Below are 27,988 nucleotides of genomic sequence, written 5' to 3'. Positions count from 1 at the left end.
GAAGAAGTTCAAACTAATATGGATAAATTAAAGTACCTCTATACCAAATAAAGAAGAAGAAAATGCAGTTCTCTTCTTTATATTTCCATGCTATACAGTAATGAAAATATATGAAGATTAAACCATAGTAGCACCTTTCATCACCCGTCTTCACATTCATCAGAGCTTTCTTCACTCGGCTCCTCACTGCTTTCTCCTTCACTCTCCCCGCTACTGTCTTCTTCACTATCTTCCTCATCTTCCTCACGATTTTGAGCTTTCTCTGCCACAGAAAGAGAATTGCTTAATATGTTTCTTAACATTTTCACTCTTTTGAAAAATTGAAATTCTCCTTGATTCTCCCTCCACTAAGAAATATATATTTTTGGGACATATATATATTCAGAACTGAGCTGAACTTTGATAACTGTATAAAGGGGTAAAGTAGTAGTACAAATAAGACTATATTCTTACTGGATGTTTGTGGATTGAAAGTAAATTTACAATATTTATAGATCTATAAAATATTTTTTATTATGAATGTAATTCTTAAACAGAATAGGATAATTCAGAGGGTACTGGCTTTCTTTGGAATTGTGGGATAGTTCCTTTAATACAAGGGCAATTGGCATGTTCTGTTCCCACTGAAGACTGTCGTGCAAATACCTGTGCCCAGGAAGCCCACTTTGTTTGGGTAGTTCCCCCGCACAGAGAAGAGGAAGTCATCTTGATCATCCACAAAGGACAAGCTGGTTTCATTTAACCATCCAAGATGACCATTCAGCCTTTTCTTAACCACATCCTGAGGATGTACTTTGCCAGTCTCCTGGGAGAATGGGTTTTTAAATAGCAACTGCTCATAGTTCTATGAGAAAGAATGGATTTCAATTTTTAAATTTACCCATCAGCAACATTTCTTCAATAAGTGATAAGAACTCCTTGGCCTCAGGATTTTCTGGTTCATAGATTAGGACTGAAAACAGACAACAGAGTGTGTGTTACTAATGGTCAAAGTGTTTCAGCAAACAGGCTCCTCAGAATGAGATTGAAACTGTCAATCAGAGTAAGGAAAAATGCACAAAAGCGAAAACACCAACCATTATACCATGGGTGTATTTAAGTGCAAATAGAGAATGATATAAAATAATTTTAATAGCAGAAGAGAGGATAAGTTAACTAAAGTACAACAGAAAATATCCAAACTGAAGCAGAGAAATATAAAGAAATGGAAAAAAACAAAACAAAGCGGAGTATAAGATACATGTGGGACACTATGAAAACAAAGTCTAATTTATGTGTAATTGAAGAGCCAGGAAGAAAAGAAAGAAAGAGAATAGGGTAGAAGTGATATTTTAAAAGATACTGGCTAAGAATTTTTCAAAGGTAATGAAAACATCAACCCACAGAATTAAGAAACTCAGGAAACCTCTCAGGCCTCCCTTTGTATAAAGACAAAGAAAAATCACAACTATCAAGTCAAACCACTAAAAACCAAAGATAGAAAGAAAAAAAAAAATAGGGTAATATTCTTCTACTCAAAAATGTCCAACCGTTTCCCACTCAGAGAAAAAGCGAAGACCCTAAGCTGTGAAAAGGTGCTATGTAATCTGCACAACCTTAACCCATGACCTCTGTGACCTCATCTATCACACTTCCCTTGCTTATTTTCTCCAGTTTTATGTTCCTGGTTGTTGTCAGGCACACTTGCCTCTCAGCACATTTGCTATTAGTCCTGCCTGGAACTCACTTTTTCCAGATACCCACATGACTAGTTCCTCAACTTCAAGTCTTTCCATGAGGTCTTCTGGGACCATCCTATTTGAAACTGCGTTGCCTCCTCCCAGGACTTTCTATTCCTTCGTCCCTACTTTTCTTTTCTTTTTTTCAAATATATTTTTATTGATTTCAGAGAGGAAGGAAGAGGGAGAGAGAGAGAGAAACATCCACGATGAGAGAGAATCATGGATCAGCTGCCTCCTGCAAGTCTCCCACTGGGAATCGAGCCCACAACCCAGGCATGTGCCCCTGACCGGATTTGAACCTGGAACCCTTCAGTTCGCAGGCTGATGCTCTATGAACTGAGCCAAACCAGCTAGGGCCCTACTTTATTTTCCTAGATAGAACCTATTATTTATGACACACTCTTTAAATGAGTTTTATCATCTGCCTGATACTAGATATAAATGTGGGATCATTATCTGTTTTGTTGACAGCTGTATTTCCAGTGCCTGACATATGTAGGCACTCAAATATTGGTGGAATAATTGCATGTTAAATAAGGTTTGCTGCACTACTTGACAGCAATTACCCATTATCATAAAGGTAAGGATTTTGACTTACTTTCATGGTATTAGTGGTAATTAATTAGGCTTTTTTACTTGATCTCATACCAACCAACCTAATTTATTGTCAAGGAATCACTGAGACACTATCAGGGAAATTCACTGGACTTAGGATAATCAAACCATCTTATATATTATGGAATGTATTTAGAAACAAAGAGAAGATTAGAAAACTGAAAGTATTTTGTACTTACTCATCTGACATAATTTTTTAGCCAAATGGTAGTCTTGGCTCATTTCTGCTCTCAGGAACTGGAAAACATTAAGAAATTCTTTAGATAAGTAATTTCTGAGAGAATTTAAGTGTCAATTGTAAACACCCTAGAAAATATCTATTAATGATGAACTATTTTGCTTATAATATTTACACATGTTTTTCCAGGAGTGAGTCTGTAATCAGTTAATCAATTAAGAATATTTAAGGACATCTCATGGCAAGGCCACATATGTAGAATGATACCTCTACTTTTCTGCAGCCACACTATATGTACACTACTGAATAATCTGAGGATACATAGGCTGATTCAACCGGAGAAGATAGTGAAGACATTAATCACTTGAATATTCTTTTGGTTCAGATACAGCTTTTATTTGTGAACTTAGTCCATAATTACATGATCATACTTAGTAAAAAAAATGAAGATTTACAATTACATATATTCACTGTTTTTTTGTATTGCACTCATACCATTCTGCTTTTACTATTTTTAAAAATATTTTTCGTTACAAAATAATACATTTTTGTATGTAGAAAATTTTAAAGCTAAATATACTCATTCTGTCCCCAATTAAAAAGTTTCTATATTTCTACCATCCAGTGATGTTTATTTTTACATCTTCATATTGTTTCCGTAAGTGACCACATATTTACAAAAACTAGAATTGTTCAGTAAATTTTAAAAATACATCATGTTCACATTCACCTATCATGATCATTTTCTCCCATGGAATTAAATATCCTAAGGTTTTTTATTTACTTAGGCTGTAATTTACCAAACTAATATTTTATTATTAGTTATTTAAACTGCTTCCATTAAAAATAGCCTACACTTAGATGATTGTTCTTGCTTGTGTGACATCCTGAACCATATGTAGATACACCAGGTTTACTCTCCAAGAGACATGAACATCGAGTCATACAAAAAATAACTAAACAACAACAACAAAAAAACTTCTCACACATTTCCATATATTTGGTAATACCCAGGTGCCATTGTAAGAGGCAGTTCTTTACCAGTTTTCTAAGTTTCTCCCATGGGTATTAGATTATATTTTCCTAATGTAAGAAAACTCTTCTTTCTATAAATAATTTCATCAGAATTCTCATTTATTCAGATTAATAATTGTCTTACATTAAAAAAAAATCTATTCTTGTAAAAGGTTAAGACAGTGGTAGGCAAACCGCGGCTCACGAGCCATATGCAGCTCTTTGGCCCCTTGAGTGTGGCTCTTCCACAAAATACCATGGCCTGGGCGAGTCTATTTTGAAGAAGTGGAGTTAGAAGAAGTTTAAAAAATTTGGCTCTCAAAAGAAATTTCAATCGTTGTACTGTATTTGGCTCTGTTGACTAATGAGTTTGCCGACCACTGGGTTAAGACATGTTCATTTTCATCCCTATTTGTAGTTTTCTTCCATTTTAATTATAATATCTAGTGTTTGATCTACATAATTTTCTTCCAATATCTAGCTCTTAAATTGATATATTAATTTGGTTTGTACTCTGAATTATTAATTTGTTCCTTTCTTTTCTTTGTACTTTTCCTTATGTTTATTTTATTCTTTTTCCAGTTTTTGGCGTTTTTAGTTCATTTACTGTCACTCGAGTCATCATCAAAACATTTGAAACTTCAAGCACTTTTCAAATGTTCTAATATTTAGTGTTATGGTTATAACTATTTTTAAATGTTATAATTTTAATTGTTTAATTCATGTGTCACTTAGAAGAGTATCTTTTAGTTTCAAGTAATTCTATTTTTGCTCTTATTTTATTATCTGTTTATATTTTTTAAATTCTTATGGAAATTTTAAATATACACAGAAGTAGAGAAAATTGTAAAGGAAATATATGCTCCCAATTCTCACCTTCAAAAATTAACATTTTACCTATCTGGCTTTATCAATATCACTGCATAATCTTTTGCCCCCTCTGCCTATTTTTTTAAAATAAATCTTTATTGTTCAGATTATTACAACTGTTTCTCTTTTTTTCCCCATAGATCCCCTCCACCTGGTTCCCACCCCACCCTTTGCCCTTACCCCACCCCCCACTGTCCTCATCCATAAGGTGTACAATTTTTGTCCAGTCTCTTCCCGTACCCCCATTCCTCTTTCCCCCGGAGAATTGTCAGTCCACTCCCTTTCCATGCCCCTGATTCTATTATATTCACCAGTTTATTCTGTTCATCAGATTTTTAATTCACTTGATTTTCAGATTCACTTGTTGATAGATATGTATTTGTTGTTCATAATTTTTATCTTTACCTTTTTATTCTTCTTCCTTTTCTTAAATAACACTTTTATGCATTTCATATAATACTGGTTTGGCAGTGATGAACTCCTTTAGCTTTTTCTTATCTGTGAAGCTCTTTATCTGACCTTCAATTCTGAATGATAGCTTTGCTGGGTAGAGTAGTCTTGGTTGTAGGTTCTTGCTATTCATCACTTTGAATATTTCTTGCCTCTCCCATCTGGCCTGCATAGTTTCTGTTGAGAAATCAGCTGACAATCATATGGGTGCTCCCATACGAGTAGGTAACTGTTTTTCTCTTGCTGCTTGTAATATTCTTTGTCTTTTGCTCTTGGCATTTTAATTATGATGTGTCTTGGTGTGGTCCTCTTTGGATTCCTTTTGTTTGGGGTTCTCTGCACTTCCTGGACTTATAAGTCTATTTCTTTCACCAGGTGGGGGAAGTTTTCTATCATTATTTCTTCAAATAGGTTTTCAGTATCTTGCTCTCTTCTTCTGGCACCCCCATAATTCGGATGTTGGTACGCTTGAAGTTGTCCCAGAGGCTCCTTACACTGTCTTAATATTTTTGGATTCTTTTTTCTTTTTGCTTTTCCGGTTGGGTGTTTTTTGCTTCTTTGTATTTCAAATCTTTGACTTGATTCTTCAATCCTCTAGTCTGCTGTTGGATCTCTGTATATTATTTTTTATTTCAGTCAGTGTATGCTTAATTTCTAGTTGGTCCTTTTTCATCTCCTCGAGGGTCTCGCTAAATTTATCGGCCTTTTCTAGAAAATTCTTGAAAAACCTTATAACCATGGTTTTGAACTCTATATCCAGTCGTTTGCTTTCCTCCACTTTTTTTTTCATTTGTGACCTGTTTCTTTGTCTCTACATTTTGGCTGCTTCCCTGAGTTGAGAGTGGCTTTGTGTGCTAGGTGTCCTATAGGATCCAGTGGCTCAGCCTCTCCAGTTACCTGAGGTGGACACTCTTGGTGCACCCCTTTGTGGGCTGTGTGCACAGTCTTGTTGTAGTTAAGCCTTGATTGTTGTTGGTATCACTGGGGGGAATTTCCCTCCAGGCCAGTTGGCTGTGAGGATCAGCAGTGTCTATGATGGAAGAATTTCTGTGCTGGAGACACCCTTATAAGACAAGATTGGCTTCAGTGGGGCTTTGATGCTCACTGAGTCTGCCCCCTGAGGGTGTCCCTTATGGATCTGAGGAGTTGTAATCTGGATGGTCCCCCTCTGACCCCTGGGTACACTGGCTCTTGGATCTCCAAGGAGTTGCTAATTTAGCCTCTGCCTGAGGCCACCCAGCAGGAACTACGGAGAGATCTGCAGATTCCTCTTCTTTGTTTGGGTTTTGGAGGTGCCCAGATGAGGCCCAGCTGTGAAGCAATGCAAGCTGCTGTGGAGCCTTGGGCCTTCTTTTGGATGTTCTGGGTCTCACTGACTCAGCTGCAGTTTGTTAGGTAAGTTTAAAATTCAAAAGACCAGGCCATTCATATGCAAAAGCCTCTGTGCTCAGCTTGGATGGGGCAGAGTCTCAGGGCGGAGCAATCAGCAATGGCTTCGTGGGGCAGGGTCTCAGGGCAGAGCAAACATCGATGGCTTCCCATCAGCCCTGCCCTAAGAGGCCCCTGGTTCTCAGTGTCCCGTGGTAATCGCTGCAAACACCTCTGAGAGAAAGCTGCCCTTGAGTTTCGCCCGCTGCCAGACAGTCCAGTTTCTCCCCGTATGAGTCTGGGTCCCCAGAGTTTCGCCCGGAACTGGAGTTCAGAGCAGTCGGGAGCTTTTGTCTCCCTCCCGATTGAGAAAGACAGCCACATACTCAGTTGTCAGCCCTCTCCACACCTGCCCGCCTCCATACCTCTGCCTTCCGTAGCTCCTGTAAGTCTCAGTGTGCTTTTCTTTTTCCTTCTAGTTGTAGAATTTCCACTCAGCCAGCCTTCCTGTGGTTTTGGATGATGTCCGTTTTGTCTTTTAGTTGTAGTTTTGAAACTGGTGTGCTAGGCAGCAGATTAGGTGTTTACCTATGCTGCCATCTTGGTTTCCCCTCTGCCTATTTAAAAGTAGTTTTAGATATCACCTCATTTCACTTTGAATTAAAAAGCCAATCACGCCCTAGCTGGTTTGGCTCGGTGGATAGAGCGTTGGTCTGCAGACTGAGAGGTCCCGGGTTCAATTCTGGCCAAGGGCACATGCCTGGGTTGCAGGCTCAATCCCCAGTGGGGGACGTGCTGGAGGCAGCCGATCAATGATTCTCATCATTGATGTTTTCTCTCTCTCTCTCCCTCTCCCTTTCTCTCTGAAATCAATAAAGAAATATTTTTAAAAAGCCAATCACATTATTGCTATTACACCAAACAAAATTAACAAGAATTTCTTAATATCAACTAATATCCAGTCTATTTTTTTAAACATTGGCATCTGCCTTTATTTATTTTTAAAAATATATTTTTATTGATTTCAGAGAGGAAGGGAGAAGGAGAGAGAGATAGAAATATCAATGATGAGAGAGAATTATTGATCAGCTACCTCCTGGACACCCACACTGGGGATTGAGAAACCTGGGCATGTGCTCTGACCATGAAGCGAACCGTGACCTCTTGGTTCATAGGTTGATGCTCAACCACTGAGCCATGCTGGCCAGGCTCCAGTCTATTTTTAAAAAAATATACTTTATTGATTTTTTTATACAGAGGAAGGGAGAGGAATAGAGAGCTAGAAACATCAATGACATCAATGAGAGAGAAACATCGATCAGCTGCCTCCTACACACCTCCTCCTGGGGATGTGCCCACAACCAAGGTACATGCCCTTGACTGGAATCGAACCTGGGACTCTTTAGTCCGCAGGCCGATGCTCTATTCACTGAGCCAAACCAGTTAGGGCAGGCTCCAGTCTATTTAATGAAGTGTTATATTAATCATACTAGCCTCAGAAAATAAAAGGTGCATGAGGTCCATTTCAAAGGCTCCTTTACATTGACCTATTTTTTATTTGCATTGATCTATTTTATGTTTTTAATATAAACATATTTTCTTCAATAGTTCAAAAGCCAGTGAAATTAAGAAACTCATACAATGGATATTTGGATAAAGACTTTAATGAAAATTACTTAAGACTTCAAACTTAAGCTTAAAACAGGTTTTAAAAAATTGGTTGCATATTAAATTAATTGTGACATTCAAAATAAAGAAATGCTTAAAAAGTAAACTAAAAACATGAATTTTGATGTAAACCTGACTGGGGAAAAAAATCCAGTTATAAAAGTAATTTCAAAGACAAATTGGGAAGTCTCAATTTGAATATAATATACTTTATTACAGCATTATTGATAATTTTCTTAGATGTACTAAGGGTATGATGTTAATTTGAAGAATGAATTATTCTTAAGAGACGCATGCTCAAGTTTTAGGGGTGATGTTTTATACTGTCTGCAACTTTCAAATGTTTTTGCCAAAAATATATATTTAAGCTATATATTTATATCTTATCTATCAAAAGATAGAGAAAACTTAATAGAAACTGAAGTAGAATTGACAAAAATGATAGCATCGTAGACAAACATGTTAAAATAGCTCTTATAAATATATGCCATATGCACAAAAGTAGAGGAAAATATGAACCTAAGGAGAGAAATGATACAAAATATTTAAATAAAACTTCGGGAGATGATAAATAGAATGTTTAAAATGAATATATGTTATATTCTCATATATTAGAGAGAGAAAGGGAGGGAGGGAAGAAAGATGGGATTAACAGCAGATTATAATTGCAAAGGTCATGAATTTGAAGATAGCAATAAAAATTTCTTAATTGAAATAGAGAACAGAGGAAAAAAAGGAGCATCGGTGACTCTTGGGACAATAGTGCGTGGTCTACCATATGTGTAATTATAGCCCAGATGAAGAGAGCAGGGGCCAGAAAAAAATATTTGAAGACTTAATTGAATATTTTCCAATCCTGGTGAAAACTATAAACTGATAGATCCAAGAATCTCAATGACCAGAAGAATCAAGGCACATCTTAATCAAATTGCCAATAATAATAATACAGATGAAAAAAATTAAAAACAGACAAAATGACATAATGTGGATTACTAAAGATAACGATAATAACAGACATCTTTTCTGAAACTATGCATCTTTCAGAAAGTAGTATTAGAGTGGAATAACCTTTCAAATTATAGGAAATAACCTGGCAACCTAGAATTCTCCAGCTAACATATCCTTTTAAAAAGCTGAAATTAAGACTTTTTCAGACAAAAGCTGAAAGAATTCACTGTCAGCAGAATTGTCCTATAAAATATGCTGAAGGAAGTTTTAAAAAAATTTCTTTATTATTGAAAGTATTATATATATCCCCTTTTTTCCCCATTGACCCCTTCTAGCCCACATCTTTCCCTTGCCCCAGGCCTTCACCATCCTATTGTCTGTGTCAATGGGTTATGCATATATGCATACAAGTTCTTTGGTTGATCTCTTCCCTCCCACCCACCCATACCCACTGAAAGAGTTTTTGTGTGTGTGTGTTTTTTTTTCAGGTAAAAGGAAAATAATATCAGATGAAAAGTTGGACCCTCACAAAGCTATAAAGAACACCAGAAATGGCCCTGGCCGGTGTTCTCAGTGGTTAGAGCAACAGCCTGTGCACTGAAGGGTCATGGGTTCAACTCCTGGTCAAGGGCACCTACCTCAGTTGCAGATTCCTCCCTGTCCCTGCTTGGGGAGCATGTGGTAGGCAACCAGTCGATGTGTCTCTCACCTCTTTCTCTCACCTCTCTCTCTCCCTCCTTCCCTCCCTCCCTTCCACCTACTCTCTTTGAAAAGCAATGGAAAAAATATCCGCAAGGTGTGGATTGAAAAAAAAAAAAAGAGCACCAGAAATGTATTCCAAAAAAGAGATATCTTCTGCTCTGCAGGTGTGGCCCAGTTGGTTAAGCATCATCCCATGTACAAGGTTGCTGGTTTGATTTCTGGGTTGGGGCACATGGCCAGCCCACTAGGGGGATTGCAGGAGGCAGCTGATGGGTATTTCTCTCATTGATGTTTCTCTCTCCCTCTCTCTTCCTCTCTTTGAAATCAATAAAAATGTATTCGGGGAAAAAAGAAATATCTTCCAATTTAAGAAATTTCTTTAAAAGATATTTGACCATTTAGCACAGCCGGTGTGGTTCAGTGGTTGAGTGTTGACCTATGAACCAGGAGAGCATGGCTCAATTCCCAGTCAGGGCACATGCCTAGGTTTTGGGCTCGATCCCTAGTGGGGAGTGTGCAGGAGGCAGCCGATCAATGATTCTCTCTCATCATTGATGTTTCTCTCTATCTCTCTCTCTCTCTCTCTCCCTTCCTCTCTGAAATCAATAATATTTTTAGAAAAAAGATAATTGACCATTTTTAAAACAAAAATAATAATGCATTGTGGAGCTTATCACATACATAGAAATAAAATGTTTTGACAACAATAATAGCAAGGATGAGAAGGGGACATGAAAATGTACTATTATAAAGTTTGTACAATATACATGAAATTGTGTAATATTAAGTAATGGTAGACTGTGACACCATAATAAGTGAGGTAAAATTGTTTTGTTCTCCACAGAATTATCAGTAAATGTACAATTTTTTCCTGTGATGTTTCAGGCTTCAATGCCTTTGCATATGCTATTTCCTGTGTCAGGAATGCCTTCTCCTCTTGTTTACCCTTCCCTCTTCCTTTAAGTTTCTAAGATGTATTCATGTCTCTTCCTTTTATCTTGTTTCTCCTGTTTCTTTTTTTAATTACTTAATCCTCTGTCCCCAGAGAATTTCATAAACAATTCTACTAGCACACATTTCATTTTATTATAAATTATATTATGTAAATAATATTTGCCTGTTAGTTCTCAAAGGTGGGAACTGTCTTTATTTCTACACATTCCCAGTAACTAGCATGGTGCCCATGCTTTATGTACAAAGCATTCCTTTAAACAGTCCTTTAAGAGTTTTATACCAAATCTACTCTTATTCCTGCTCCTTTTACCATAATACTGTCAGTCAGTTCTAGAATCTTCTCTCACCACTCCCCTGGTGAAAGTTGTAAGAGAGTTGAGTGGCCAGGTAAGCATCTGTACATGGCAAGGATCTTTTTACTATTTTTTAAATCCTCAAGGCTATGTACTAGTTATTTTAATATTTTTAAGTTTCTTAAATTATAATGCACAAGTAAAGCTTACTTCTGCCATTAACTCTAATGGGGCACGAGTATCCTTTTTTGGGCCACTGTCTTCATTATTTTCATCATTGGTGTCATCTTCACCATCATCTTTTGTTGACTCGGATAACTTATCATCAGTAACCTGAAGGCAATTTTCATTATTTTTCTCCTGCTTTGCAATGACTTCATCTTTGCCCACCTCACCTAAAACAACATACATAATTAATCAATAAATACTAAAAAGTTCAAAAATTTTAAATGCTTACTCCTAAATGACAATGTAACAAGTGTACATGTTGCCTATATGGCTTTCTGTTCTGGAGTTTTGCATGTTTTATTTTTTATTGACTAAACAGCACTGATTTACAGTTTCAAAAAAGGTAATAAAACTGCCAAATGAAAGAGGAAAAAAACCCAAACCTATAACATTGAGCTGATGTTAATGTTAACTGTTTAGTGCTTGAAATTTTAATAAATAGAAAATATTTTTGTTTATAAAGAATATAATTTCAAGAAAAAAGAAATTAATGCTATTTTACCTCCAGAAACATACTTCTTAAATTATTCTTATAGAAGGTAAATACAAAATAAAGAGCTTGGAGAGTAAAAGAAAGGCTGGAGAGGCTGAGAAGCAAATAGTCCTTCTTAGGTCATGTTACTCCTTGGATACTTGAGAATAAAGTCTCTCTCTCTCTCTCTCAACACACACACACACACACACACACACACACACACACACACACACACACACACTGAAAGGCTGGAGAGGCTGAGAAGCAAATAGTCCTTCTTAGGTCATGTTACTCCTTGGATACTTGAGAATAAAGTCTCTCTCTCTCTCTCAACACCCACACACACACACACACACACACACACACACACACACACATTAGGAAGAAACACCCGTGGATATTCTAGATATAACCAGAGGTTACATAACATTATTAATGATTTTCCTTAATGTTAAGTCACAGTACCTATGACCAAACATAGATGACCCTACAATTAAAACTAAGCACTACTGAGTGACTACCCATTTAGTGCCTGGCACTATGCTGAGTCCCAGCTTCACAAAAATGAATGGTCCTTGATCTGAGAGTACTTGCAAAAACTCTAACTGGGGAGTCAGAAACATGTGGATAATTATAAAATATGAGTATGGAAGAACAGTGATGAAGATGTGTACTAGGGAAATGGGAGAACAAAGGAGGGCCACACCCCTGCCTGGCGAGTGGTCAGGAGCTGTCCAGTCTGAGTGGGTCAGTTTTTCCCGGCAGAGGGGACAGCATGAGCCGATACAGAAGAATGTGTGTTGCCTATAATCACTCTGATGCTGCTTAAGGGTCAAGGTTAAGGCTGAAATGGTGACAGATGTGGCTGGAAGTCTAGTAGGGGCTAGTTGGATAATGGAGAGTCTTGTAGACCAGAAGCCTTGGGGACTATCTTAAGAATGAAGGGGCTATTAATGAAAGACTTTATGTAAGGAAACAAGTATGATCAATTTTGCACTTCTGAGGGAAAACTTGGAGAGCACGGTAAAAAGTGTATTTGAGGGAAGACAAAAATAAAGAGTAAGGGAAGAGATTAGAGTTATCTTAAGAATCCAGATAAGAGACATGATAGGGCACAGGTAAAGTAGGAATGGAGAGGAAGTGATAGAGAAATATTTAAGAGGTAAAATCTCCTTGGTACAAACTAGTGAAACACTTTTCAAACTTCAGTAATTCTTATACTATCTTCATCCATTTTACCATATATATATATATCTCACCTGTACTAATTACTTAATATTCTCCTTTGAATCTACTTTTTAAACTTATATACTTTGTTAGATCATAAATATTATCGTACATGAAACTGATGGATTAATAAAAGTAACATATAATAATCCTAACACATTATATCCCATTACTCTTCTGAACACTACATATATTAACTCATTTTCTCTCAACCCAAAGTGGATTTACTTTTATTTCATGCATAGATGAAACTGAGGGACAGAGAGATTAAATAACCTGTCCACCTTCACACTGCTAATTAAATGGTAGATCTGGGAGTCAGTTAGGCTCCAGAGTTCATATTATTATTATTTTTAAATATATATTTTTATTGATTTCAGAGAGGAAGGGAGAGGGAAAGATAGAAACATCGATGAGAGAGAATCATTGATTGGCTGCTTCCTGCACGCCCCCTACTGGGGATTGAGCCTGCAACCTGGCATGTACCTTTGACCAGAATCAAACCCGGGACCCTTCATTCTATAGGCTCTATCCACTGAACCAAACTGGCTAGGGCCATATTATTAACCACATCTTATTTTTTTTCCCAACACACATGAAAATATGCTATTAGAGTACTTTTTAAAAAAAGTTTACTATATGTTTCCTAAATGCATCTCTTTGGGAAACACTATTGAACAAGCTTATAAGACTCCTTTGGCTCCATGGACAGCTCTGTTTCACACTAACTTGTGCTACACCATCTCTTTCTTGTCAGATTTTGAGTATCTGGGAAGGCTTGTGAGATGCCTTTTGGAGCTACTCTAAATAACGTAGAAACACTTGTGTAGAAAGGAGAAAATGAGGAAATCCAGGAAAGCTTAAGAGAAAACAATGTTAAGCGAGCACAAACCAAAAAAAGTCTTTCCAAGAGTAGGATGGCTTGGCTACCTGATTCTGTGTCCTTTATGGTGTCCATCAGCTCACAGCCACTCTGATCTCCCAGTGTGTATCCAGCCTGTTCATTGACTCATCACACTGATGTCATCAGGGGAAGATCAGAATAAGGAATTCAAGACTGTGTGATGTCACAGGAACTGTCTCACCTCAGTTAATTCACAAACACACACTGAGCTTCATGAGAGGTTTCCTGATCTCTACATCTAAGGTAGTCCTCTCCCAGGTGCCATTTATTAACATTGAAACATCCATCACCACCTGACATGGTGTTGCTTTTTTGTTTGTATTTGTTTTATATTGTTTATTGATTTTTAATAGTTGGCTGTCTATCTCCCACTAGAATGTAAACTTCATAAGGCAAGGACCTTGCCTATTTGCTAACTATTGTATCCCCAGCTTCTAAAGCAGTGACTGGCACTCAATAAACCATTGTTGAATGAATGGAACTTGTTAATGCTTTCATTAGGAATTTTAATTCATTCTAAAATTTAATACTCTATTACTATCATTTCATATAATATTTTCCCATGGATCCTATACCTGACTGCATAATCAGAATCATATGGTACATAAATTTGAAAAAGTACCAATTCCTATGATCCTCCCAGACCTACAGAGTTGTCAACATCCCAAAGGTCGTGGTGAAAGAGGGCTGAATTACAAGCAACAGTTGCTCTAAAAAAACCAAAACCAAGTGTTATTACCTGTGCTTTCTTTTAAGAAGGAAGATGACCATAGCTTTGACTGTAGATTTGTTTCTGTATCTTTATGTTCAATATTCTTTGAAGATACTCTATTTTCAGTATTCTTTAAAAAGACTTTATTTTCAGTATTTTTTGAAGAGACTTCCTTCCTAAATGTTAAAGTAGATAGTCAAAATACTTTCCGAGGTCAAAATTATGTTTAAGGCTTTATTTAGGCACACACACACACACACACACACACACACACACACACACATTTAATATAAGCATACAGTATAATATACTAATAATAAACTAAATAGCTAAAATGCAGTATCTTCTTTGTGGGAAAGCATTAAAAATAACTTTTACTGGTGATTAAAATTCTATTTCTGCTTGGCATTTGCCATTGTGTAATGATTCTTAGAATGTTTTCAGAATTCTTTAACACAGAGCATATAAGCAATCAGTACTAATCAGTGTCTTTGGCAAATCATTGTGAGATATATATATATCAGAAAAAACTATTTAAGGAATACTAGCTCTTTTAAAATGTAAATCCATTCTTACCATTGCTAAATGCTACAGTATGGAGAGAGTGCAACACTAATGTTAATCTTTGGTCATAATATAAAGTAGCCTGCTTTTTCATTAAGTAGCTGAAATAAAATGGGTTCTTTCTTAGCCTCTAAGCCTGAAACCTCATGTCAGTAAACAATGCACTGAGACAAAGGATTCATGTGTGGTGCACTCTGTTTACAAAGACAGGCACCCAGGCTGGTGGAAAAATGACCCCAAGTCTGTTTTCCGTAGGTTTAAGATTCTTTTAATGTCTCCTTACCAAGTTTAAAAATTCAACTTTTAGTTTGCATGGGAAGATATAAAAAGATATAAAATATTACCCCCCCCCCCCAAGTTATGGTGGCTCTATTTTATCCCCATTGAAATGTGAATCCAGAACATTAGTACTGTAGTTAAGTTAGTGGTCTTTTACAGTGATTTAGCAAAGAGGCTGAACATCTTGCTATATTCTTAATACAATGGGAGGGAATGGAATCTTCACTTCCCCAGTACATGCTGCTAAAGCAAGTCCTCTCCCTGGTAACACAAAATACACAGCAGCCCTAGCTGGTTTGGCTCAGTGGATAGAGCGTCGGCCTGTGGACTGAAGGTCCTGGGTTTGATTCCAGTCAAGAGCACATATTTGTTTGCAGGCTCAATCCCCAGTGGGGGGCATGCAGGATGCAGCCAGTCAATGATTATCTCTCATCATTGATGTTTCTCTCTCTCCCTCATCCTTCCTCTCTAAAATCAATAAAAATTAAAAACAAATAAAACAAAGAAAATGCATAGCAAAGATGATTTACATTTATCTGCCTCTGCCCTCAATTTTCTATTCAAAAGAAAACATCTAAGAAAAAAACTCTACATGTGAAAGCTGAGAAGTCACTTAAACATTCAATTTCTAGCATGGTGAGATTCCTATTATACCAAAGATCATTACAAGTGATTACTAGAATTTATTTGCTCTAATAACTAATCAGGGTAAAAGGCCTTAACTGTCTACCTTCCCCCATACAAATTATAGTATTTTGTTAAAATTCTATTTCTGCTTGGCATTTGCCATTGTGTAATGATTCCTAGAATGTTTTCAGAATTCTTTAACACAGAGCATATAAGCAACCAGTGCTATGAGTGTCTTTGGCACATCATTGTGATATATATATTAGAAAGAACTATTTAAGTAATACCAGCCTTTTTTAAATGTTGTAAATCCATAAAATACCATATATTTATTAGAAGACTACCATTATTTAAGAAAAAAAAAGCGTTGTCAAGTTTAAGATGCCATCAATTGTAAAAGATGTTAAAACTATGATGAAAACATGTGTACATATTTTAAATATGAAATATGTTATTTATATATTGACTAAGTTATAACCCAAGTAAGAAAATTTAGCTAAAAAAAAAAAACACACACAGAAAAAAAAAATAAAACAAAACAACAAAAAAAGAAAATTTAGCTAGTATACAGTAGTTTGGGGTACTTGCTTTTTAAATAGTATTAGTGACACAACAGGGAGGAAGCCAACATATTCAATGTAATAAATGGGATATTACTATTTGGAAGCATTAACATGCCATAAAAATACATAGGAGAATTGGGGCCAAATCCTCATTTTAACAATAAAATATGCATTACCTTTCTGCTCACTTTCTGTAGTCTTTCTCATATACAGTTTTAAAGACTCAAAGGCCCAAAGGCCAATCTCCTCTTCAACTGTAATCTATTGATTTCCATTTGCTAAAGTGATGTTACTTATGGTAATAATGCCTCTAAACACTAAAAAAAAGTAGAAAACCAGTATACTCTAAAAGATCTGTTATTTAAATACAGTTACAATTAAGGAAAGACTCAAATTTTTACTTTATGTAATATCCTTTGGAAATGAAAGATATTTAATTTAGTATCTGCTAAGGTTAGAGAGTTAGTCAAGTTAGATATCTCACTGGAGGATATTTATGCTAAAGGGTAAAAAACCTAGGTTTTAGAATTGTTTCTTAAGAGCACTAGGCATATTTATGGAATGCCCCCAAATTTCATAGGAATTAACAAGTTTTTTAGGAAGTTTATATTCTAAACTTTGTCTTAAAATGGTTTATAATTTGTAAAAAATGGGCCTAAACCCGAAACCGGTTTGGCTCAGTGGATAGAGCGTCAGCCTGTGGACTGAGGGGTCCCGGGTTCGGTTCCGGTCGGAAGCACGTGCCTTGGTTGTGGGCGCGTCCCCCGTGGGGGGTGTGCAGGAGGCAGCTGATTGATGTTTCTCTCTCATCGATGTTTCTAACTCTCTATCCCTCTCCCTTCCTCTCTGTAAAATATCAAAATATATATATTTTAAAATGGGCCTAAAAATTAATTAAAACTTACTTTTCTAAGAATGTCTTAGCTATACTTAGAGAAACTTGTGTTGCTGACATGTAAAGTTTGCTAGCCAATTCTTGGTCTTGTCCTTAAAGTGTAAAAATGGGAACTAGAAAAATAACTTATTCATTTAGAAAAGATAAAACATATAATTATGGAATAACATAGATACAGTGTTTTCAACCTCAGACCATTGAGTGCAGTGGGTCTGCTTCAGCCATTTCCTCCTCACATCTTTAAGTAAGCTCAGAAGCTTAACAAAGAACCCAACAGATCAAAGGTCCAAGACCTGTAAAACTTTGTTCAGCGTTAAAGATATATTTTACCTTTACTACTGAAAAGTTTGTTAATTAAGTACAATTTGTTGGTGGACAAAATCTCTCACACGTGGATTTATGGGGGAAAAGGAAATGATAAATGTGAGTTTTATGTGCAGAGTGTGAAATTCATGGTTTATAAAGTCCTTGCAGCTCCAAATAGATGAAGAATCAACCAGATTAAGGCAAAGAACTGGTGGGGAAAGAAAAGTTCTTGTTTTCCTCTAACCCAAGCTGGATAGGATCTTATGGCAAATTCCACTTGCCAGTCAGACTATGGATCCAACAGGGGTTGGAAAGTGGAATCTGAAGCTACACTGAGAAAATTCATCAACTTTGCAGTTCAGTCACACTAGTTCCCAAACAAAGGTCATGCACGATTTTCCTTTTTCTTGCTCATTTTTTTCCCAGGACTGATCCTGTTTGCCTTCAACTCTGGGTAAGGAACCTGAGGTGACAACACCACACAATGGTGAAGCTTATTGGCTACACTAACTATCCACTTCAAACAACCAAACCAAACCCAAACTCTTCTCTGCAAGCAAATTTAAGGGAATGTTATCATCTGACCCTTTCAAAAAGTAGTTTGATGAGCAGATGCAATTATTAATGAGGTTAAGGGGAAAAGTAGGCACTCTGCTTTTCTCTTTTGGCCCTGGCTGCCTTTGATTTATCCCTGAGGTATAACTATTTCAGGGTGTGGATCATTGCTTATCACAGTCTCAGAACACAGGGCTCACAGTAGACAAAACTATTTTCATTAATGACCTATTAACTTCTGTTACTATTATTAGAAGTTATATTTCCCTCAAAGACTACTAAAATTGTCTTAGATTTTTTAATTTAAATGTTTTCAACGATGTAATCTATATATATAAAAGCCAAGCGAACAGAATGATGGAGTGACCGGAACGACTGGAATGACCTGTCACTATGATGTGCACTGCGGTGGCTAACCAGCCTGATTGAGGCCCCAATTGGCACCCCTCAACCTCTCTCGGCCCCTCCCCCGGGCTGGCCTGGCCTCTGATCGGCCCCTCCCAACCTGGATTGGGGGTTGGGCTGGCCGGACAACTTCCCGCAGCTCCTCCCCCCAGCCAGTCCAGCCCCTGATCAGCTCCCGCATCCCAAATGGGGGCGGGGCTGGCCAGCCAAACTCCCGTGGCTCCTCCCCCCGGCTGGCCTGGGCCCTGATCAGTCCCCCCCCATCCTAATCAGAGGCTGGCCAGCCGGACCTCACCCGTGCACAAATTCATGCACCAGGCCTCTAGGAGGATATAAATATATATATATTTAACAGAGCATTTATTTTTTCTGGTTGTCTATAATATTTAACCTGAAGTATATAGATTCTCATCATCGATCTGCTATACATTACTCTCCCTTTAATATAAGAATATGTATTTAATATATAATTTACAACAAAGCCAAGGTGGAATCTAATTTTAATTTTTAGGTTTGACAGTATGAAGTTAAAATATATATTGCATTACATGAAATTTTCCCAAGCCAAAATATTCACAATAAGCCAAAATAATATTAATTTGAATAGAATCCCACCAGAATGGTGCTTACAAACCTGTTAATAATTGATCTCTATGAATCTGTTTTATGATCAGCTTTCAAAACGTAATTTTTCGTGGACTAAATGATAAAATATTTTTTTCAGGTTGTAGCAGATGATCAGATCAGGAAGGGCTTTGATAAATGAGCAGAATCAGAGAAGCAGAAATAGAAGCAGAAATAAAAAATAGAAAAAAAATAGAAGCAGAAATAAAAACTTTAGCTACTAAGTTTAAACTGAACTATGACTCTTTTTATCACTAATCTCTTCATCTATGTGGGGTGATAATGTATTTTCCTTATTTACTAGTAATGAATCATCTCATAGTAAATAAAAAATCTGTTTATAAATATTCATTTAAAGAGATACTCTGAAATAAATGAGCAAGTATCAAAGGGAAATAGAAATGAGCAATGAGGCCCTAGCTGGTCTGGCTCAGTGGATAGAGCACTGGCCTGCAGACTGAAGTTGTCATGGGTTTGATTCCTGTCAAGGTCAAGAGCACACACCTCGGTTTCAGACTCCATGCCTGTCCTGGTCCCTGCCCTGGTCGGAGTGCATGGGGGAGGCAATCAATCGATGTGTCTTTCTCTCTCTGTCTCTCCCCCTCCCTTCCACTCTCCCTAGAAAAAAAAGAAATGAGCAATGAGAATTACATAAGTAAAGTACAGAATCCTTGGTATTTAAGCATTTAAAAGAAGTGAATATTATCTATATCTCTATAATTTTATGAAAATTCGTGTTTCATTTTAAATGTCCTTTTATCTAGTAACAATTGCTTTGACTGAAGCAAAAGCCAAAGTGCTAATCCATGTACTTCTGGCCTTTCAAATTTAATTGGATGACAAATGATTGTATTATCTAATTCTAATTGCTCAAAAGGCATGTGATAGATCAGTGGCACAACCAGAGACATTTTCTTACTCTGACATTGTTTCATTTGGTTCAATCATCACTTTTTCTGAAAGAGAAGAAAAAAACACCCTCAGTATTTTATCAATAGTGATGTTCCTAACAGAAATTCCTGACTGGCAAATATTTAGGCATTTTTTGAATGACAAACAATATAATAAAGGATTAATTGCTAAGTCTTTCTTTTTTTTTTTTTTTTAATATATTTTATTGATTTTCCACAGAGAGGAAGGGAGATAGATAGAGAGCTAGAAACATCGATGAGAGAGAAACATCGACCAGCTGCCTCCTGCACACCCCCCACCGGGGATGTGCCTGCAACCAATGTACATGCCCTTGACCAGAATCGAACCTGGGACCTTTCAGTCCGCAGACCGACGCTCTATCCATTGAGCCAAACCGGTTTCGGCAAATTGCTAAGTCTTTCAATCACACTCAACCATCCCAGTAAACTATCTTCTTAATATTTAAGACAAAATGGTATTTAAACATATTCTTTTTAAGTAATAAATCATTTACCCTTTCGATCAAACACCAGCAACTTGCCATTCTGTCTATATTTTGGTGCCTAAAATAGAAGCAGAAATAAAAACTAGCATTATCATTATTATTTTCATTTGAGGTATTTGAAATGATTTACCCATAGTCTTATATAAAAATTTCTGTTATCTATGTTAAAAGGTAACTTTATCCTAAAGCAATTATTAAAAAACTATGTAAGTTGATGGTAAAATAGAACTAAAGTGTCCTTAAAAAGTTTGTGTACTCTTACCTTTACAGCATCTGTCTTATCTAGATAATTCCTGCAAAAACCAGAATATTTACTTCATAAGTCTTTGAACACTTGTATAAGTTTAGAATCTAAATAAAATAGAATGCAGAACTCAGTTTGTCAGTAGAATATTAAGTATGTATATGTTTTTTTGTATTTGGTAGATTATTTCCATCCTAACTGAAAAACCTCATTTTCTGGATGATGAAACTAGATTTTAAAAAAAAGGTATACAGAAATTAACCCTTTGTCCCCTTTTACCTTGGGAATAATTTTGCATGAAAAGTGATAGATTAAATAAGCCACTAACTCTGTTACTATTTGGCTCTATCCAAATAGTAACTGAAGGACCCCTGTGGACTGAAGGATCCCAGGTTCGATTCCGGTCAAGGGCATGTACCTTGGTTGCGGGCACATCCCCAGTAGGAGGCAGCTGATGGATGTTTCTCTCTCATTGATGTTTCTAACTATCTCTTTCCCTTCCTCTCTGTAAAAAAAAAAATTAAATAATATATATATATATATATATATATATATAACATTTAGAAATTAACCTTTGATTTTTCTCCAAATAATTCTTACCTTATAAATTCCCTTATGTTTATTAACACTTATAAGTTAAAATGTTTTCTCTGTGAAGTTTCACCTTTCCTAAGTTACCCTCTGTAGACTGATTTTCCTACAAGTTAGCCCTTTATGTACTTACATAAATTTCATTTTAATTGCATGGAGAAAAATCAGCTCATACGGTTTTTTTATGTTTGAGAGAGGACACACTTAAACTTTTCATAGGTAACAATTCACTTGTCCCCAAATCCCAAGCCAGACTTCTCAAATTGTTATTAGTAGTACATACCTAGGGATTTCTGGAATACAAAATGTAGGGCCAAATCTGTGGGCAATAAAAGAGAAGCTTCATTATTTTGCATTAAGTTTTTCTCTTTTTAAAACCAGCTCCCTCACACTGATCTGTACTCCTGAATAAATCAGTAGTATGTAAACCTTTGCCTGGAGCTTTGTTTTCCAGGCAACCCTAACCAACCCAGACATTATGTTATTAATTTGATTATCTCTCTGAGAAGCTCACAGAGAGCTAAAGTACACCAGAAAAGCAGGGAATCTTTTGGGGGAAAACAGTTGTAGAAGACTAAACTCTAGAATAAATGAAAGATTTTCATCCTAATTCTCTAGGGTAGTAGACAGAGCTCAGAACGTGAAACAATGCAATGAAACAAATAAGGCCTTAACAAAAGAAATCTGGGATGGCCTCTCCTGAGAAATACTTCCACTCCACAGATTTCCACAATCCTGTGTTGCCATAGTCTGCCTGGGTAGGACTATGTTTAGAGTCCTCTCCTTTCTAGCTCTAGGATCTTTATGGATTGCTACAGTCCAACCTTTTACCTGGATGAAGACATCAGTGCATATAATTCTTCTCCCATTTTCACCTGGTAACAGAAAAACCTAGGTAGGGTGGGCAGATCCTAGCTCTTGATGGAAATGCAGGCAGTCCTAGGTCTGACTTTATCATTAACTAGGAAGTGTCCATTTACTCTCCTTTCATAAAATTGAATTCCTAGGGGTACAGAGTAATACTCAAGAGTTGGGGCTCTTGAGTGACAGAGACTGGATTCACATCCCAGTTCTGCATGTGCCATGTAAGCTTGAGTAAGTTACTTCACTTCTCCAGGCCTCAATTCTTCCATCTGTAAAATGGGGATCACAATGCTGCCAACTTCACTGGATCATTATAAGGATTATATAGGATGATCTGGGTAAAGTGTGTAGCACAGTGCAGGGCACATTGGAGGGACACTGAAGAAACAACTTGATGTTTTATCTAAAGGAAAAACTGGGAAGGTGTTCTATGGGGCTGGTTAAGACTGCTTAGGGCAGTGGTCGGCAAACCGAGGCTCCTGAGCCATATGCGGCTCTTTGGCCGCTTGAGTGTGGCTCTTCCACAAAACACCACATGCGGGCGCGCACGCACAGTGCAATTGAAACTGCGTGGCCCATGCGCAGAAGTTGGTTTTCAGCCTGGGCGAGTCTATTTTGAAGAAGTGGCGTTAGAAAAAGTAGGGAGCCTCGGTTTGCCCACCACTGGCTTAGGGAAACAAAAGGGAGGCTTTGCTGTCATCGAGACAAGCAGATTAACTCTGAAGACTTTTAATTAATTAATTTAAAAATCACACTAGCTCCAAAGTAATGATACTTGTTTAGAAATATCATTGACTCCAGGAAAAAAGCAGAGTAAAAACACAGGTAAAGGTAAAGCAGCCGTGACAGGCTGAGTAGAATGAGGTGCAGCCACTGTGTAGGTAATATATATTTTTTAAATAACTATCAATATGCAAAATATCTCTGAAAGGAAATGCTTTCAGAAAAGAAATGATAATATTGGCTGACTTTGGGGATGGCTGCAGGACTGGGGTGGGAATTTTTTACTTTAGGTGCATTAGTACTTCTTGAACCTGGAAAAAAATAAATGTATTATCTATTTAAAAAAATACAATTTAAAATTTGCAATACCATTTGCATCTCTATGTTTATCCCTCTCTTACAGGCATGTGAACCAGGTGCTACTTCAATTCTCTTCTCTACCCAATGGTACCTGTTCAAACAGGGGTCATGGTATCCAGAAAGAATGGTATACAGGTGCACACCTTGTATATTCATTACTATTGGTTATGGTTAACATCACAACATCTACACTAATAAAAGAGTAAGATGCAAATTGACCATACCTTTGCAACGCCCACCAGCCAATCAGGAGTGAGTATGCAAATTAACCCAACAAAGATGCCAGGTTAATTTGCATACACAGGTGCTGAGCAGCCGGGGGCGGGGCGGGACGCTTGCAGCGACGCAGGCATTCTGCACTGCCCCAGCCGCTCCGGGCCTCTCGGCAGCGTGGGAAGGCGGAAAGGCGGCTCCGGCCGGAGCAAAGGCGGTGCCAGCAGTCAGGGGGAGGAAGGCCCATTCTTGCATGAATCTTCGAGCATCGGGCCTCTAGTGCATTTAATAAGCCATTTGAGTTTCTACCAAGTGCACCCTCTGGCTTTTGGAATGTGGGCAGACTCTCCTGATGTCTTTCAACAGTCCCAGTGGTAATGGGAACAACAGTGATGACAGGTCCCAATTTTCATGTTACAGTCAATGTCTATTTGAGACAAACATTTGATGAGCAGCTACTAAATGTCATATATATCTGTGATAAGCCCTGGGGATACAAAAGAAGCTTATAATTTTATAGTTGACAGACCTATATATATGGGACAGACCGAACTTCAAAGTAGTGTACTAAGTCCTTCCTTCTAAGAATCTCTGATGTAGTTTTCCACACTGCCTAAACAGGATCAATTAAATCCCTTATTTTAAGCTCATGGGCTGGTGATATCCAAGGGAAGTCAGCAAGCAGTGGAGGCAGATAAAGGAGAGATAAAGGAAGAGAAAGTCTAATAATCAGAGCTGTCCCAGAACAACTTTCCAGTAATAGAATCAAGCTTGAGGCCTGTCCTCTGGATTTGCTATATTCCTTCAGGTGTAATTTCTATAAGTATCCCTAGAATACGGTATTGTCTACTGATAGCCCCTTCCTCCTTATGTGGTTAAAAGATCCAGCCTATCTGAACATAAGAGTAGTACTGTCCTAAGACACAGCAATCATAGTAATTCATAAGCTAACAGTGACAGGACCAAGGGGTGAGCCTATGATCCAAGCTAAGCTCATCACAACTTTTCTCTGAGATAAAGGTAGAAGAATATGAATCTAGAGCTCCCAGTTGGCATGGTTGTAGCCTTCAGGGGAAAAAAGTGGCCTGAGAGTGAAGCAGAATGTACAAAAGATAACGACGGACAAGATGGGGGGGGGGGAGGGAGAGAGAGAGAGAGAATGAATGATGTTTGAGTCCCTGCTTACAGTTCAACCTGTCTTTACCACAGGCCAATTAATTTCTCTTTTTGCCGAAATAAGCTGGAGCTGATTTTTAACATTTGAAGCCAAAAGAGACCTTGACAAATATGGCTCCTACTTCTTGAAACAAAAGTAGACTAACACACCTAATACCATGTAATAAGAGCTACATATTAGAATGAAGATAACCTGAGGGAGCACAGAGTGAGAAGTGATGAATTCTACCTGTTATGGGAAGAAAGACTGAGTCAGGTTTCACTAATACAGCTGGCATTTATTTAATCAAGTCAAGAACAAGTAGTCAACAAAAGGGGAAGAGAAATCCAGCACTGTGTTAGAGAATATCAACAGATGAAATAAAAAATGTACATGGAAGTACATTTTAAAAGTCATTAATTGCCATGTGCTAAGAATTTTGGGCTTTAATCGGAAGGCAATGGAAAGCAGGTCAAGCCGTTGAAATTCTGTTGAGAGTAAACCTGAGACAGAATGGAAGGGCTCATTTCTAAAAGAAAGGGCTTAGTTCTTGTCTTCTTAGTTATATTAGTCTAGACCCGTGATCGGCAAACTGTGGCTCTTTGGCCCCTTGAGTGTGGCTCTTCCACAAAATACCACGGCCTGGGCAAGTCTATTTTGAAGAAGTGGCGTTAGAAGAAAGAAATGTCAATCCCTGTACTGTTGATATTTGGCTCTGTTGACTAATGAGTTTGCCGACCACTGGGCTAGACTCTTATTTGCAAGTTGCAGAAACCCTGCTCTAATTAGTTTAGGAGACATACATACAATTGTCAGCTGATTTCTCAACAGAAACTATGCAGGCCAGATGAGAGTGGCAAGAAATATTCAAAGTGATGAATAGCAAGAACCTACAACCAAGACTACTCTACCCAGCCAAGCTGACATTCAGAATTGAAGGTCAGCTCAAGAGCTTCACAGATAAGAAAAAGCTAAAGGAGTTCAACACCAAACCAGTATTATATGAAATGAAAGGTATTCTCTAAGAAGAGGAGGAAGAAGAAAAAGGTAAAGATAAAAATTATGAACAACAAATACATATCTATCAACAAGTGAATCTAAAAGTCAAGTGAATTAAAAATCTGATGTACAGAATAAACTGGTGAATATAATAGAATCAGGGGCATAGAAAGGGAGTGGACTGACAACTCTCAGGGGTAAAGGGGTGTGGGAAGAGACTGGACAAAAATCGTACACCTATGGATGAGGACAGTGGGGGGGAGGTAAGGGAAGAGGGTGGGATGGGAACCAGATGGAGGGGAGCTATGGGGGGGAAAAAAAGAGGAACAACTGTAATAATCCGAACAATAAAGATTTATTAAATTTTAAAAATATATAAATAAATAAAAGTGACTACATATAAATCTTATATATTTCATTTACAACATAATATAGTGCCCAGCCTCTGGAGTCAGATTGCCTGTGTTCAAATCCCAGCAAATTGTGTGACCTTGAGCAAGTTCCTTAACCTCTCTATGATTCACTTTCCTCAACTATAAAATGAGTATAAAAATACTACCTACCTCATAGAATTATGAGGGTTAATATAAATAATAATAAATATTAGTGGCACCTATAATTATAATTATTGCAACTCCTCCTCCCGTTACTATTATTATTATTATTATTACCCACAGCCTGTCAGGGACAGTCCTGAAGGTGAACTCTGACTTAGGGAAGACAGATCTAAGTGAACAACTGAGACTGGATGGGGCAAAAGATGGGAAAAACACTGATAATTTAGCTCCAAGGTGGTAAGTAGGAAACTCTGGAATTCTGGAGTGCAGCAGGGGAATTGCTACAAAGGTGTTGGACTTCAACTCTGGTAAACTCTTAACACTTAAAGAGCAGTGTTGTTGTTTTCCTGAGATTAAAAAACACAAAATTTCAATTAGCAAAAAATAAAAATAATAAGGTGGATTTGGGGAACACTGTATTTGGTTTTCAGGAGAATGAAACAAGTATAAAAAAAAAAACCACCATTTTCAGTGTCTTTTTCAGATTTATTAAAAAACACACAGCCGAAACTGGTTTGGCTCGGTGGATAGAGCGTTGGCCTGCGGACTGAAAGGTCCCAGGTTGGATTCCGGTCAAGGGCATGTACCTTGGTTGCGGGCACATCGATGTTTCTAACTCTCTATCCTTCTCCCTTCCTCTCTGTAAATAATCAATAAAATATATATTTAAAAACACACACACACACACACACACACACACAACACACACACACAATAACTTCTGGGAGAAGAACAGCTCCATCCATGTGTTAATTTAAATGCTACCAGGGCTCAGGGTAGAACAGTGTAAGACAGTAGTCAAAAAGTCTTCCCTATGACTAGAAATCTCAGGTCAATTTCGTCATCTCAAGGCTGAAGACTGAACCTTACAAGTGATCCGCTGTCCAAGCCCCTCATTTTACAAAAGAGGAAAAGAAAGCCCGCGGAGGTTAAATAATTTGTCCAAATTCCACCGAAAGTTTTTATGGCTGAGCAAGTTATGTCTAAAGAGTAATGACGTCCTAACTACAGCAGTGAGCGCTTGCTCCTATTGGCCATTAAGCAGTTTCCAAAAATAAATAATAAATAAATATAAATAAATAAAATAAAAAATTGTAGTAGAGGACCAAAGGAATAGCGGAAGCCTTGAGATGAACTGTAGCAATTTTCATGGGGGCGGGAGGGGGAGAAGGGGAGTTGGCTCGGGGGGATCCACAGGCCAGAGTCCGACAGCCGGGCCCCCTCCGGCCGGAGGAGGAGCCCCGTGCGAGGCGCGCCTCCAGCCGTGCGATCGGGTCCTACCTGCTCGCGTGCCGCCTGGCAGCCGAGGGGCCGCAGAGCCCAAACCTGGAGGGTGGACAAAAGTTTGCGGAGCCAGGCGCCGGGCCTGGATGGTCCGAGGCGAGAGACGAGTCCGGCTGCACGCGGGGACCGGGAGAGGGAGACCCGCAGTTGCCGCGGCGCCTCTTACCCGCTTGGGGCCCTCTCAAGCGGATCATCTGAAAGGCAGTCGGCGAAGGCCGGCCCGGCTGGAGGTTCGCTCGGGTGTCGGAGCAGCGAGCTGTGGACGCCTCGTCGCCATGGAGACGACACCACGTGCGGCTGGAGTCCCGGGAGCCGCCGCGGAAGGCGGCGGAAGGGGCGGGGCTTGCACGTGGAGAGCTCGGGGAGCTGAGAAGGGGCGTGGAGGGGGCGGGCCGCGCCTGGGGAGCCGCCGTTGGCGCGAGGCGGAGGGGGCGA

General features: G+C 38.1%; 2 protein-coding genes across 2 annotated transcripts; both read right to left on the bottom strand.

The window, feature by feature from the left end:
- Window positions 1-63: 63 nt before the first annotated feature.
- Window positions 64-13,720, bottom strand: ERICH2 (glutamate rich 2). Its single transcript, XM_008138586.3, has 5 exons — window positions 13,642-13,720; window positions 10,992-11,176; window positions 2,516-2,573; window positions 881-952; window positions 64-262 (listed from the first exon to the last, which is right to left on the bottom strand). The coding sequence occupies exons 1-5, from the start codon at window positions 13,667-13,669 to the stop codon at window positions 141-143; spliced, it is 465 nt and encodes a 154-aa protein (XP_008136808.2). The 5' UTR covers window positions 13,670-13,720; the 3' UTR covers window positions 64-140.
- Window positions 13,721-14,417: 697 nt separating this feature from the next.
- Window positions 14,418-27,988, bottom strand: LOC103283328 (glutamate-rich protein 2). Its single transcript, XM_054723499.1, has 5 exons — window positions 27,551-27,988; window positions 21,681-21,716; window positions 20,825-20,855; window positions 20,572-20,620; window positions 14,418-14,503 (listed from the first exon to the last, which is right to left on the bottom strand). Exons 1-5 carry the CDS (start codon window positions 27,745-27,747, stop codon window positions 14,460-14,462), a joined length of 357 nt encoding a protein of 118 aa, XP_054579474.1. The 5' UTR covers window positions 27,748-27,988; the 3' UTR covers window positions 14,418-14,459.

Source organism: Eptesicus fuscus, chromosome 11 (assembly GCF_027574615.1).
Source record: "Eptesicus fuscus isolate TK198812 chromosome 11, DD_ASM_mEF_20220401, whole genome shotgun sequence".
Taxonomy (NCBI): Eukaryota; Metazoa; Chordata; class Mammalia; order Chiroptera; family Vespertilionidae; genus Eptesicus; species Eptesicus fuscus.
The sequence above is the reverse complement of the archived record's forward strand: the minus strand, read 5'-3'. Positions and strand labels throughout refer to the sequence as shown.